This window comes from Drosophila novamexicana, unplaced genomic scaffold (genome assembly GCF_003285875.2).
Source record: "Drosophila novamexicana strain 15010-1031.04,08,12 unplaced genomic scaffold, DnovRS2.1 tig00001353-arrow-arrow-pilon, whole genome shotgun sequence".
NCBI classification, from domain to species: domain Eukaryota; kingdom Metazoa; phylum Arthropoda; class Insecta; order Diptera; family Drosophilidae; genus Drosophila; species Drosophila novamexicana.
In genome coordinates this window covers 902295-918062 of record NW_020824851.1, presented here as the reverse complement: position 1 = coordinate 918062, position 15768 = coordinate 902295, and the positions used below count along the sequence as shown (strand labels likewise).

The 15768-nt window shown below is 41.3% G+C and overlaps 2 protein-coding genes across 2 annotated transcripts in view; one reads left to right on the top strand and one right to left on the bottom strand.

Annotated features, from left to right (window-relative positions):
- LOC115767186 overlaps positions 1 to 15768 on the top strand; it is a 30996-nt gene that overhangs the window by 14452 nt on the left and 776 nt on the right. The gene's annotated exons all lie outside the window — the stretch shown is intronic.
- On the bottom strand, positions 10080 to 15674 carry LOC115767184 (cytosolic endo-beta-N-acetylglucosaminidase). The gene is made up of 4 exons (XM_030711376.1): positions 15266 to 15674; positions 11769 to 12006; positions 11385 to 11711; positions 10080 to 11324 (listed from the first exon to the last, which is right to left on the bottom strand). The coding sequence occupies exons 1-4, from the start codon at positions 15438 to 15440 to the stop codon at positions 10109 to 10111; spliced, it is 1956 nt and encodes a 651-aa protein (XP_030567236.1). The 5' UTR covers positions 15441 to 15674; the 3' UTR covers positions 10080 to 10108.

The following is a 15768-nucleotide window of genomic DNA, read 5'->3' as shown; positions in this document are numbered from 1 at the left end:
TGTGTAAATTATGCGGGTTATGTATGTGTATTGGTTGTTTGCCACTTCATGTTTGCTGTAGTCGGTCGTCATCAAAGTAAGCTTAACAGCAGACGGGCGGACAGGAAAATGAACGGAAGGCGTCGACGTCGCTGACAGCGCAAAATTTTCGCGCTGCCAAAATTGGCTGATTTCCCTCTTCTTTTCTGTTTATATTTTGTATGACAATAACAACAGGCCAAATAAAAACAACAACAAGAGCAACAAAAACAACAAAAACAAACAATTGCCGCTGACGTCAAAGTGTCGCTCAAACCGTGAGCCTCTCCGACAGCAGTCACCTGAAGGACTCTTTGCCGAACCAAAGGATATGAAAACTTTGTGATGAAGCTGGCACATGAAAGCGATCAAATAAGAAACAAAAATGTATGCAATAGTCGACTGGCCGAAACCCTGTAGCAATTTCTGAGCAGTTGTTGCCAAATAATGCATAACCGAACCTTAAAGCAAAGCAATTGCCCAGCCGAATCGAAACCCGAACCGAAGCATATTTGTTTTCCAAAGAAGTCGGTTAAAGTTTTCATTGAAAAATTAATTAAAACTGAATAACCTTGACCTCAACCTTGGCTTCAGCCTAGCCTTTTGTCTAGTGCTTAATGGGTATAGCATAATAAAATGCTGCGTCCACATATATATTTGAGACTGGGATGTGTTCTTTACATAACAAAAGCAAACTCTTAAAAAAATTGATTATTTTGCATCGCTTTGATATAGTCTGAGAGCTGACGCTATATTTGAAAAAAGAAAAGAAATAAATAAACAAATAATTGCTTTTCACATGACTATTTAGATTGAAGTTTTCTTCAGACGTTAGACTGAACTGCGCATTCCAATGAATTTCACTTTTATTGTATTCGATTTCAGATTTTTTGCATTTGGCCTTGATTTCAGTTATTATTTTGTGAATTCTTGAAATAATTTATTTTATTAAATTTTCATTTTTAAAAAATGGTAGTTAGTTTGTTATGATATTTATGACTCTGGCTCATCTTTTGCGTAGCAGCTCGTATCACATTTGTTCGCCTTAAAGACCCATAAATGTTCTTTTTCTGAACAGAATCTTATTTGGGGTGAAAAGTTTTATATCCAGCTAACTTTCGCAATGCTCAATCACACATCCATTGAGTGTAAATGGAGCCAACGCACAACATCAATGCAGTCTTCCCTCTCTTAGTTATGGATGATAAATTGTGCCCCATTTACCATATACTCATATTTGATTTGATCTCTCTCCTAGCCGCTGACAGCAACAACTTGAGTGATGAGAACGTCAAATTTGTTATTGTCAGTGGTCGCATACAGACGCAAATAGATGTTGGGAGGCTTGCCAAGCATATAGGCTGGTTGCATGGAGGCATAGACTCTATTTTAGTGGCAATCAAAATGCGATTTGTTTGATTTATTGCGCATACGCCTAGCCTGTTGCATGCCACATTTATCAGGCATTTTTGGCCCCTAACTGAGTTGAATGTTGTGCGGCGTTTGCCCAACTGATTGACAACAAGATTCCAAGCAGTTGCGCATTAATATATGTGTTTGCCGCTTTGCCTTCGGGACTTTTGCCAAGGATTTCAATACTTTCAGCGGGAAATAATCCGGCGCAAATAATGACGAATATCCGTCATAGCCAAAGTAATAAATGTTTAGCCAAACGACGCTGGCAAATAAGAAAAATTTGTTCGCATGGGACATCCTTCAGAAATCCTTTTTAACCCAAAAACAAAACAACAAAAAATATCCAAGAATGCTTGAGTCGGGTGTGCCCGACTGGCGAATACACTGAACCCAACAAACAGTCGTTGCGAGAACTTGCGTATTATAGTCCTTTGAGTATATTTAGTTTTGGGTGGAATGAAGGGGGGAGTGACGGCATAAAATTAGTGAAATATTCTTCATCTATACAAACATTGCGGTTTCTAGTTCTTATAATTTTGGAGTTATGCTTAAAAACCATGTCTCCAAATCGATATTATGGAATGAAAGGAGATATCGATAAAAATAAACTTGATCTGATTAAGATATATGAAAATAGATATTTCAAATTTTGCGTCTATAGATTTTGTAGTCTCCCAGATCTATGGTAATTGCTGAATAAATTGTATAGTAAAAATGTTTTTCATAAAAAACTTCTCACTTGATCAATCGGTCCCAGAGAACTGTATAAAATAATGATTCGATGTTAATGCGAGCACGGAAATGTCAGCTTTGTAGCAGGAAATCAATACCGCATGCAGTACAAGGATGTGTATGTGGATATCAAAGCACAAACACTGACGGACATGACAATGTCAACTCAAATCGTCTATTCCTGACGGATGCCTTCTTCCATGTGTAACTTACTGTGTGAAAAAAATACAGTGCCCTTCAAAAGGGTATAAAAAGCGAAAAACAACTGTAAATCGGTTAGTTGATAGTGCTCGACTAGAAGCTACTCTCTGGAAACTAGCAAAGCTGGAATTACTTGGGTCTACTACAAGCTTCTTCATGCGTATCCAAATGTACTCGACTGTGATGCTGTTTATATATTTCTATATACTATATACATGCATAAAATACTTTGTAAGTAGTTTTCATTATATCGTCAAATAATTCTCTCTGCTAGGAGCCTATTTACTGCTATTAACAGAATTGTTTAGTACACTTTATACGCATTGAATAGATACGGGGTATAAGAAGAAAATTTAAGAGCCGCGGCCAACATATTTTACCATCATGATGGGGGCTGATGTTGTGGTTGGTGTTGATGGTGTTCGTTGGCGAAGTGTAAAAGTTATGAGGCGCCGCTAGACCTGAAAACAGCCCCAACAATTTTATATAAAAAGACCTTTCCAGAAACAAGGACACGCGGCGAATGAAGAATAAGTTGAAAAATGGGAAGGCGAAGCGTGATTTAGTATTCATTTGATGCGAGTAACACGCTTACCTCTCCACACCGAACAGTTTTTCAATATATTTATATATAAAGACTTTATCCGACTGTTTGAGGGATTTCTGGATGGAATATGTCTCTGTACCCTTATAAAAATGTTTGACTGAGCAGTTTTTATTCTTAATATTATTATGTTATAAAGTGTTTGGCTACAAACTGTCAACTAACTTTTTAAATAGTCGAAGTCGAAGCTAAGGCAATGCTGGGGCTCGAACCAGAGTGCTCCATTAAAATCAAATTGATTTTAGCCAAAGAGTTTACTATTCCACCAAACTTTTCGTTGAAACAAAAATGATAAGCAGCAGCTCTTCATCTGTTACTCACAATTTTAAAGTCCAATTCGAGGCGAAAATGTTTTAAAGAAAACGTTTATGAGAACCCGCTTGACTGTATATTAGGATATAGCAGCATAAATAGAGTTAGCTAATCAATAAACATGATCGTATAAATCAATGATTTTCCCAGAATTAAACTCTTTGAAGATTTTGAGAGGTTTACGGATTGCAGAACTCATCTTTCCCTTACATTTTATTTGCGTGCTGGTCAACGCATCGGATGAGGCCAAATATGTCGCCGCAATTTGCGGTCTGCAACCGCAAAATTCATTCCGCTTATGTATTGCCAGCTTATGTATTGCATTGAAAGCGAGGGCCTAAAAGTAGGCTTTAAATTGTGTAAAATTGCGATATTGCATAAAGGACAGACACAGCGACTCTGGAACAAACCAGACGGACGGAAACTCATTAGTGGGCTACAATGATGCCCAACGACAGCAAAAAATAAGAGTCAAACACATACAAGCACACACGCACAAACCCATCATACACACGTCGACAGATTGCCTACTTGAGCAGAGATCGGAAATTGCGCACATTGCATTTTGTGTGCACTGCACTCGATTTAAGAGTGAGAAATATTATTTCCGAGCCAACAGCTAAAAGCCACAGGGCAAGGGGCATGGGTCAAAGGTTCTGAACGGGTTAAATGTTATTATAATTAGAACAAACGACCTGCCGAGACGACGCCACGGCATTTCACTTACGTTGCTGGCAACGAAAGAACTGGGCCCGACCAGAACTACATGAACTACGCGTTTCTGCACTTGGAGCAGCCAACCAACTGTCGGCCAATTAATGTTTCAGCTGGTGGTTTATGTTGACATTTTACGACATTGATAGCTTGCGTTATTATTATTTATGTTGCCTGTTGTAGACTTTGGCCAAAGTTTGTCCAACTGCTGCTCGGCAAACTGCCGGCTTATTAGAAAAGTTCCCACTGCAGTTAGGTCTTTGAGTTGGCTGGTTAACTTGACTCTGGCTTCCTTCGCCCACATGCACTCGTCCGTTTAATGTCTTGATAATATTTATGCGGCTTTTTCATATTCCTAGTCGTTATCATATGTCTGCAACAGCGTCGCAAAATCAATGAAAACAGTTTATCAAAATGTTATTTAACTAAGTAGGGCTTGATTAGGTTAGGTTATCTTATCGTAACATAATATGTTATGTTAAGTAAGGACAGGTTATGTTGGGTTATATTATGTTAGTTTAGGTTATGTTAGTTCATGTTAGGTTAGGTAATGCTAGGTTGTGTTACGTTAGGCTTGGTTTGGTTAGGTTTTATTATGTTATGTTAGGCTATGTAAAGTTTGGTTATGTTATATTGGGAAAGGTTAGGTTATGTTATGTTAGGTTAAGTAAGGCTATGTTATGTTATATAAGCTAATGTTAGCTTATGTTAGGTAAGGTTATGATAGGCTAGGTTTTATGTTATGTTATGTAAGGTTATGTTATACTAGGTAAGGTTATATTATGTTATGTTAGGTTAGGCTGAGTTGAATTAGACGAAGTAAGATTATGTCAGGAAGGGTTAGGCTGGATTAGGTTAACTTAGGTTAGGTTAGTTAGGAAATAGAAGTCCATCAGCTCGGCTTTTTATTCCTCGTCAGACGTCAGTTTGAGAGACCAGCATCCTTTGTTGCAGTGCCGCGTTATGTCTCCTGTATTCAACCTTATTAAACTAAGTCTACAGCAACTTAATCTCGTTAATTGTGTAAACTTATTCACGTTGCTGCACAAATTCTACGTTAAAAGTAGCTAAAAGTTAGCTTGTACTTTGTGTCAACAAAATGTTGAAATTGTGATCACTTGCGGCCAGGCTATGTTATAACAAAGGGAACATGTTAATTACTCAAAAAGGCAAACTTCAGGTTTAGCTTATTTTACGTTTTAAAATTGTAAAAATCTAGTTTCGTAGGGGCTTCCATTTTGCCATTAGTAACAATTGTAAAATCATTTCATATTCATATAGTATATATATTTTTGTTTTATCTCTAGGTAAAATTTGAATTCAATGCAGACTTACAATAGCTGCGAGTACAACAGGCACACATGCATATATAATATATATATGAGTATATGATATCTATTTGCCACTGGCTGGCTGTTGCAGGCAGCTATTAAATTAACGATTTGCTATACATTTATGGAAATAACGTTGAACATGCACATAAATGGCAAAATCAAATCCCTGCCAGAGGTTTGCCACGTTGACCGAGCCAAAAACTGGGTCAACTTAAATTCCACCCAGTGCGAAAGTCTGCGCTGTTGTTGTTGTAGCTGTTGCATTTGTTGCTTTTAGCTGATTTAGAGCCTCAACAAAATTTCCCAAAAAACCTGACAGGCAAAGGGGACACGGACAGCGACAGGGTAGCTGGGAACAGGAAATTTTACTGACTGCTCCCAATGGTCAATTTAGTTGCGCTGCTGGGATGTTCATTCTTTTTGGCTGTATTTTGAATAGTTCCGGAGTGGAGGCATGGGAAATACCAAGTCTGCTAGCCAGTTTTGAAACGAACGAGTTCGAATTCGGTATTCCAGTTTATTTTATACTCTTAGAATATATACTTTTATAAATAAGTTGGCTGAAACTACAAACCATTTGAGGCCTACTCAGCTCCAAGGCATTAATAACCATTAAATCTATCTAATCATATTTTGTGGATCTCCTTTTTGGGTAGACATCAAATTTCCATACAGGTTCACAAACCGAACGTAAAATCAGGCATCTGTTTCTTTGGGCTTGGAGCCCTGCACAGTTTTATGAACTATTATGCATCTCATTTTTATGAGCAGCTCGGCTGGAAAAGGGAAGGCTTAACATATAACCCTACCAATGTAGTAGTTGACAGCGTGAGGGCGTGTGGCACAAATCACACCAACATACTGAGTTCCGACGGGCAAGTAAGCCCATAATGCTAATGATGATGATAGCCCTAAGCGGGACTACGGCTGCCATGCTCTTAACGCTCTTTTCATTGCAACACCCTACCAAAGCACCCTATCATAGCCCACGCCCACAGCAATGCTGTGTTTACGCTTCCGCACCAGCGCGCTGCGTGGCTGACTTTTGCCGAGCGGAGCTGAGCAAAGCCAAAGCACTACAAAAGTTGGGCGACAAGGGAAAAGAGAAAAAAATACGAACTAAACAAGTGAAAGGGCACAATGCTAGAGTGCGAATGTTGCAGTCGGATGCAACCGACTGGGTAATACTCGTTTAAGCCCCAATAATGGCTTCTAGCGGTCTACACGCCAATTTTAAGTAAAGATATATTGATAGGATAAATATATTTCTAAATACCCTGTATCCATTGAAAATTGCAAAGAAGTGTGGATTGGTTTTGGGCATATTCATGTAACAGACAGAAAAAGACCTATCCGATCTTAAAAATGTATATTCCTTGCTTTTTTAATTACATCAACAGCAGAGTGCATCTTGTCTTTCTACTTGTTCGTCCGTTCCTTTATATAAATGTGTCGACTTGAAACTTTGGTTCTTTAAATACACGAAGGGCTCGCTCTTGTTTCGCATCATCAATAATACACTTCTTCATTTCGACATTGACAAAGATCGGTATAGACTAACTGTTTTCTGACCACAAATTGGGGCTTGAAAGAGCTAGTACACCAAATCTGGGAAGTAGAATATTTAAGAGCATACATATATCTTGAATATTTTACTTTTTGTTGTCATGTTTCCATCCCAATAATTGGACTTGGGCTTGGGCACCGAAAATTTCATAAGATCGGACAATACGCACCGAAGTAAATCACGAAAGCGTTTCTCATAGTGGCCAGCTAAGGGAAGAAGAAGCACAGCTGCTACAAGCGTTTAATATGAGTGTGCGAGCTTGTGTGTGTGTGGGTACGTTTGCATATTTTCGTATATTTATATGTATATATGTATAGAAGGAAGTTGCAATGGATAATTCCTGATAATTGCCTAATTGCCTTCATGGCGTATATGAGCACAATTTGCCACCCCTTAGATAATCTATTTTCCAAGTCTTAAATTGTTGACTTCCATAGCGCCTAAAAAAGATGCCTTCGTACGAGGAGACGGGCGGATAGGCAAGGCGAACATTGCACACAATTTTTTATTCACTTTGTAAACGAGCATAAAAACTTTGAGTCCGGGCATAAAGCAAGCACGCTCGGATAGGGCTGGTACAGGGTTGAGGTAGCCGTTTTGGTCTCAGATGCTGTCATGCATGCAAAAATGATGTCAACGGAGACAGAAACACAAAACGCTGCACTAAAAGTCAAAGCCAAGAAAACACAAAAAAAAAAAAATTAAATAAAATAGAAGAAAAATAAGAAATATATATATATATATATATGTATATATAAAAACGTTCACATTCTATGCATTATAGTTCTTAAGCTCAGGTGTGTGTGTGTGTTGGTGGGTGTGTGTGTGGGTGGGTGTGTGTGTAGGTGGGTGTGTGTGTTGGTGGGTGTTTGCCTGACTGTGTGTGTGTGTGTGGTTGAGAGTCTTGTGGATGTTTGCTCGAAACGCTGTTAAAATGTTTGTCAGAGTAGCTCGAGGCAGGACAGGGGCAGGGCATCTTCTGGTCGGGCATACCCCACTAGAGCACTCTTACTTGCTTTTAATTAAATAAGTTTTTCTTTATTAAGCGGATTTTAAGACAAATTTCGTATGATTTTCTCAAAATTTGGCTTTATCAGCCAAATCCACTTAAAAGTTAATCTCGTAACTTAGTCGCCATTAAGACCCTGCTCTTTATATATGTTTGTGGAGTTCTTTGGTAAAATTTAAAAAACGTTTATAGACAGCGTTCTTATGTCGGCAACAGTCTGCGCCTAAGCTTATTATCCAATTATTCCTCAGCCTCACACTAGCGAAAAGTGTTTCTTGAATATCTTAGGTGTTTAAAGTCCGATCAGAATGACATTTTTTAGGGCGTAAATATGGCATTTGAATGTGTGTAAATACCTTATTCCAAGGCAATAACTAATATATTTAGTGATTTACAGCAGCTTATTTCCACCTTTAACCTTAAAACGCGCGAAGCTATCGATGATTCGTAAGAAAACTTGATCTGCGCGTGCCTATAGCTTCTATAGTCTCTCAGATCAACTCAGCTGATCCTACAGATCAGGCACATATGTGTATGTACTTCATGGTATCGAAGGAGCTAACTTTAGCCTGTTACGACCATTTTGAACAAACTGCTATGGGTTCAGCGTATAACAATAATAATATGTGTACGGGCATTTAAACACTTGAGAGACGTTGCTTAAATGTCTGTGTGTGTCAGAAGAGGCCACAGAAGTGACTACAGATACTGTCATAAAATGTTGAACAGATGTCAACTGCGGCAAGCTGAGCACGAGCTGTTTGTCAGTTCCAGGCGGATCTGGCCATTGTACTGGCCGAGGGAGTAAAAACAGAAAAACCAGGAGCCGAAATTCGCACACAGAGCCGTGGATATATATGCAAATTTAATCAAAATGCCATACTACCGCATTCAGAATACCAAGTACCGAATTTATGCAGAATACACAAACATATATATATATATATATATATATATATATATATATATATATATATATATACCTATATACCTATCATATATATATATATATATATATATATATATATATATATATATATGAGCTGCTCAGGCGACAATGGTGGCAAATTACAGTTGTCGCAGCACCTGGGCCACGGAGAGATGCATTTGGCAAACAGTTGCAGTCGCACAGAGGTCAGCAAAGTACTGAATCTATATCCACACACACGTTCATATTGCTTTGTGGCATATACTAATGTATGCATGTGGTATCCCATTAGTGCCCTGCCTAGGGTTTCGGGGAGCACCGTTTTTCGGGTAGCAGCAATTTTTGTGCCACTTTTTTAAGAGACGCCTTTGGCAAACAAAGTGAACGGCGCCTGCCCCCAAGGAACAAAAACAACCATAGAGCACATATGCACTTGCCACGCCCCCTAGCCCCTCCAAGAGCTCTGCAAGTGATGTTGACTGATGGTCAAGTGGCCGGACTGACGTTTGGGTATTGGAATGAAATGCCCCTTGTGGCAAGCAGGGGGCCACCAGTGGGCGGCTGCAGCCGACATGTGCGTAACCAGATATTCAAAAGGCTACGAAAATTGCAGCGTTGTGCGAAGGTCAGCCGCTGATGATGAATAATGACGAGTAGTCCAAAGGCAAATTGCACGGCGCAAACAAAAGGAGGAGCGAGCGAGATAACAGGGAGAAAGTTGCCGAACTTGAAATGCCCTTGGAGAAAGTTGCCGAACTTTAAATACCCTTGCAGACTTATGGCAATGCATGGTGCATAAAATTGGAATATTTCAAAACGGTCGATGATAAATGTGGCAAGCCGAGCTTTGAATTAAAATCACGAGTGGAGCCAGAGCCAGCGGCAGAGAGCTGCAGCCCTGATTGATGGAGCTTTGCCTACATCTAGGCATATAAAAATATGCCAAATGTTGTATGAGATTAAAGACTAATAAATCTGCCATGAATTGAGCTTGGAAAGCATAAAAAAGCTTAAAATTAAAGCTTTTCAAATGATAGTTCCTATGGGAACTAAATAATATAGTAAACTGATGGGATGTGGGGAATGACAAACCCAGCCTTATCAAGTTAGCTATAGGAACTGTCAGACGGACATGACTCCACCCATTCAGCTGCTGATGCTCACCAAGAATATACACACTACGTGCCACTCTCTTCATGAAAAAAGAGAACCGAATGTAGACAACGCAAAAAAAGAGAGTGCGATTACTTTTTGTCCAAAACGCATTTTATTTTTAAGCGGCCGAGGCCTTTTCCATTAACTCGTGATCACGCCAGAGCTCTCCATGATTTACCGAAATGTCGGCCTTGCGCGTTGCTTGTGCTGCTTCATAATCCTCCAGCTGCAGGCTCTGCACATATATGGCACCCAAGTATGCATTCGCTGTGGACAGTTGCGGGCGTCTGCCCATCAGGCCTATGTCCTGCAGCTGCACGGGTCCATCGAATTTGACAAGATAATATCGCACACGCCAGTTCTCGCCCAGGGCGCCGTGCTCCTGCGGCAGCTGGTCGTGCACCAGGCCGGGCGCTAGTGTCCCGCCCAGTGGCGATATGTAGCATACACCTTGCGTTAGAATATTCTCACGATAAGTGCCACAAAAGACATAAATATCCTTCATGGGTTGCCGGGGTGGACAAAATCTTAACACCACATCCAGCGCGTGCTTCTCGTCCTCCGTGGTGACTTTGTAGGCATAGCCCAAGAGCAGTACGCCCAATGGTAGCTGGAATTCGGTGAGGAACAGCCGAAAGGCACGTTCATAATTAATAATGCGCAGGGCACAGCCCCCAGCGTAGGCGGTGTCGAAGCTGTGCTCCGCATTGTCGCCCAACGGCACCGACGGCTGCAGGGCCTGGCGCGCCAGATTAAAAAAAGGACGTGCCGCCAGCTGGCGCACGCCGCACTCGAAACTGGTGCGGCCCGATCCCACACAGAAGTTCGAGTAGAAGGGCAGCGAACGGTATGGATGGGTGCCCAGGGAAGGCCAAATTCGTGCCCACCAGCGCTCGTTTCTGGCCAGAAAGGCGGCATTAACAGACTCATCGCCGCTGTTGTTGCGTATATTGTAGCCATATTGCTGCAGCGTCTCAAAGCACCATGCTGGTGCAAATATGCCCGCCGAGAAGCCGCGTGCCGCAATCCTAGCCAGAGTATGAGCGCTCTGAAAGCGTCCCAATTGGCCGCGCCCGAACACATCGAGTCCCAGAAACAAACGATGCGGTGCTGCCTTCTCACGCTGTATGGATGCCTCGCTCGTGTCCAGACTGCGATCGTTCCAGGTGTAGTTGATCAGAGTGCCATGACTGGCGCGAAAGAATTGCACATTGCGCTCATTCAGCTCGTTTTGCCAGGACAGTTCGCCATTGTCGATGACGCTATCGTACCAAATAACGCGTCCATGCGGCACCTGCCGCTCGGTCGCCTGACGCAGCTCCTCCACAAAGAGGCTGTTGCGAATGAGGCCAGATTGAGTGATGGAAACTCCACAATCGAAAAACGCTACTCACTAGAGATTGGGCATGGCCTCGGCACGCACCGGACACTCCACATTCACCAGCCAGCCCTCGAAGCCAAAGTGCAGACAAAGCCGTGTCATGGCTGCCACAGTACGTTGCACGCTCTCCGCGCTGACAAGGATTTCGTGCAGTAGCTGTTTGCCCGAGTGGCCCTCGGCTATGTAGGTGCCCAGCACGGGCACGCCATGTCGATGGGCGGCATTCAGCCAGCCACTAGGCGGTATTGTCACATATTTGTGGCTGAAGTAGCAAAAATAATCCACAGCCGACCAGTGCATGAATCGATAGTCATCGTACTTCTCCGAGCTGTGGTAGTGCCTGTAAGAGATTGGGATAAATTATATGCTAATCGTATGTCCAACAAAACTCACTCACCGATCGGTCAAATAGTTGCCCATCATGTCGTGGCAGACAAGCAGCTCGCGTCGACTGTTGTTATTCAGCGTACGTCGATGGTTGCTCAGAAAATCGGATTGCCTCTCCAAGTAGACCGCATCGCCGCGCACTTCGGTATCCAAGGGTTGGACGTAGCGCTTCCAGTCAATGTCACGACTGCGCACCATAAATCCCAGCAACTGCACATTGTCCAGAATTGGCTCTGCCTCCAGCTGAGCTGCAATTGCGGCTGTTAGTTCGGGTCGCATGTGGCCAGCAGCAGCGGATGCTGTTCATGCAGCTGTTGCCTTTTGCGAAATGACTCCAGCGGCGACTGGCTGGCTTGCATTTATCAGAGTCGGCTACGAGGCCGCCCTGCACGCGTTTTCTTTTATCGTACTTGGCAAACTGCGCGGCATCCGCATTAGATGAGAGCTTTAAAGTCGACCATGTACGATTATTGCGGCCAATGTTAATGGGGGCGGGCCCAATGTGTACTCTATCCTACTTTTTCCCGCTTCTACAAAACCGGAACTCCAATTTTGCATTGCACCATGAACCGTACCTTCAATTGGTTTAGCAGACTAACAGCCCAATCTGAGACAATATTTCTCAAAAAAAAAAGGTTAAGCTCGTTTCGTTAAGGTTTAATTATATATACTTATTTTTTATCAGGTGCAGAAAAATCGGGAAATATGCGATTCCGGACGAGTATATTTTAATTGTTTAACAAAGTTGCGCTATTTTTATTGATTCCTTAAAATTGTTTTTCCAACTTTTTAATGTACTATTATACAAAAAATTTAACGTACTCGACTAATCGAAGTGATTATAATTAATATCTAAACTAAACTCTCGGAGGAAATGAAAACTTAAAAAACAAAACGAGAAAGTAAGGATATCCTCGACACGGCAAAAGGTTAATATCCTTGTAGACATTTGCCTTACGATTCTGCAGATATGTGAAAGTAGTGAAGTTGGTAAATGAATATTTGACAGCTATAGGATATAGTGGCCCGACATATGCATAGATTCAAGACGATAGCTACAAAACTGAAAGACTAGAAACATACAGATGGGCATGGCTATATCAACTCGGCTATTGATGCTGATCAAGAATATATATACTCTACTTGCACATGCCTCCTATGCGTCACACATTTCTTGACAACATTATAATACCCTATTTAAAGATATACAAAACTAATTTTGAAATTGACAGCAAAATTTGTACAAATTATATTTGTTAAATAAGTGTTGAATGCATCTACCTCTACTTTTCACTCTCACATTTCCCCTTAACATTCCTCTCTTTCTCCACTTACTCTTGCAATCACCTTTCACCGAGAGTATTTTCTATAAAACTAATATTTTTCATAATAATAATAACTCACAAGCTCAGCCTCAAATATGAATCTCCATTCCAAGCGACACGTGTGCACTTAAATCATTTTTCAATGATAAATAATCTTAAAGAACTAATTCATGCATGTGCCATATTTTAAATCATAATATCTGGGCTTTGAGCATTCGATTTAAGATCTGGCCCCTGGACTTTAATGCGCAGTAAACATAATCTAAAGTGAAAGCCTTTAAGGCTGCTGAGCAGGAAAGCAGACAAAACGATATCGTCTTATCATTTATCCAACCTCGATTTCTACGGGCGCACACACGAAAATTTTCATTTGGATTATGTGAATAATTCATGCGGTCAGCGTACAGACTCGAAGCCCCTCCTCCCTTGCCCCACCCCAGCCACTATCACGAAAAACCCGAGCATTTTCATTGCAGTTGGTAATGGGCAGCGCCACAGTAGAAACTGCAACAGCAGGAGCATCACCAGTAATGTACTGCCGCTTCCTGTTGTGGCAAAAGTTTTTCGCATTCAGAGCTTCAATGGACGGCCGTTTGAGGGGGTGGAGCTTGGCAGGGTTAGGGTTGGGTGGTATCAGGCGCAATTGGACTGACGTTTTGTGCAATTTGTGCGCTTACGGGAGGCAACGAGGCGTTTGAGCGGAACTTAAATCTATCATTGCGGCAAGGATATGGATTTTACAGTGGCACATCGGGAATACTAATGAGAGTTTGGGGCGGCACACATCGGTTTTTACACTGTTCAAAAAATGAATGAAAAGTTGGTTTGGTTTTGTGCAATAACCTATATATATATATAACATGGCTGTCTGAATCTTACAACTTTACCACCCTTCATTATTGTGAAAAGCTATATCTGGAGCTAGAGACCTCCTGATGGAAGGCAAGTCGGTCTTTTCTCCCTGATGGACATAAGCCAGACCTTCCTCCGAGAGCCTAAAATCTATTTCAGGGTAAAAGCTCATTTTGTGAAGTTAATATATGATTTGTCAGGTAGTCTCGGGTCATCTCTTTGAAAATTATGAGTTCTAGAGGCTAGACTGGTATTAAGGAGAGGCGTATTCCATAAAAGGAAGCTCGAATTGATGTTGCGTTCGCAGGGAGCTAGGAACAGGGTATCCTCTGGTCGAGTACTTTTGACTTTTCTGTACATAAAACAGGAGAACATTGCTAATGCTAGGTTAACAAAAGCAGAAAGCAGCTGGAAGGGAGAATCTACATACATATGTATATATGAGATGACTTTAAAACTGTAAACGGTATAGATTTTTGCGGTTGAGAGCAAACGTGACCTAAATATATATTTGTTATCAGCAATATACAATCAACTGTGTAAACTTATGACTAGCGACATATATCAATTACCGCGAATGGCCGCGCGCTCGTGGTAGTAGAAATGAGTGTGAGACCAGAAAACTGAGTATAACCTTTATTTCCGACTGATTTTTCCAATACGAGTCACATTATATGACGGTTCAAAGTTTTTAGGATTTTGTGAAGCACTTGATTGTCAAGTTTGTTCAAGATATTTTGTTAAACTAAAAAAATTATATTTTCCGACCGATTCTTTTAATGATATAGCAATCCGATATGTCGAGGCTCTCGGTGACATTTAAGCAGCATAATGCAGCTCATAATTGCTTGGTTTGGTCAAGATATCTTGAAAAATAGTTCTTCATACAAAAACTAAGTTTTCGACCGATCATTGCTATTACTATATAAACCGATATGGGGCCCGGATAAATGCAATCGCCCCCACAACAGAATGACAAACCTATGCAAAGCCTTATGACGTTAAGTTTATAATATTCTCTACAAGGATATAAGCTCAGTACGAAAGCTTAAGCATAGCATTCCCTTTGGGAACGTGGCACCGGACAAGCTGCCGCTGTCGTCTTGTCTCGCTGAAAAGACGGGACACGACTGCAGACACATTGCCCAAACAAGCACAGCTCCAATGAGGAGTGTTGGGTATCGCTTCGGTAATAGCGCACAACATCGCCTGGAAGCGGAAGCGAGCGCTATCATCGGAGTCATCAGAGTTTGCCATTAAGTGTATGTTGTTTGCAAGGACCAAGGTTCGACTTATTGGACATATTCAAAAGCGGGGTATATGAACTTACGGCAGCCACAGGTGCAACTCTTTGTGGCGGTAAATTCACTCAGCTGTTGGCCAGATGCCGCATCTTTGACGACTTTTGCTTCCTCTTTCAGGCTCGGTTGGCGCGGCGATGGAGACGCCGGCATGGCGATGGCCAAGTTCTCCATATTTTGCTCCATTACCTTCTGCTCGTCCATATGCACGAGGAGCTAATCCAGCAGACGGCAGCAGTGACAAAAATAAAACACGGCGAAAACTTGCTCAAAAATTTAGGTGACACATACACGAACAGCTGTTCGATCAGTGTCAGTGTTGGTTAACGCGCAGTGGTTAGCAACGGCGCAAGCTCTGCGCGCCTTCTTAATTTGAATTCAAATTTGAATTCGAATTGGAAATTTTGCTAATTTAAATGAATTACATTTATTTTTGATTGTCTTTATTTAAAAGTGCTGTAGGCAACTGCAATTTGCTTTCAACTTAACAAAAATTTAAGCAGATTACGGCCTTAATTTGAATTGAATTTCT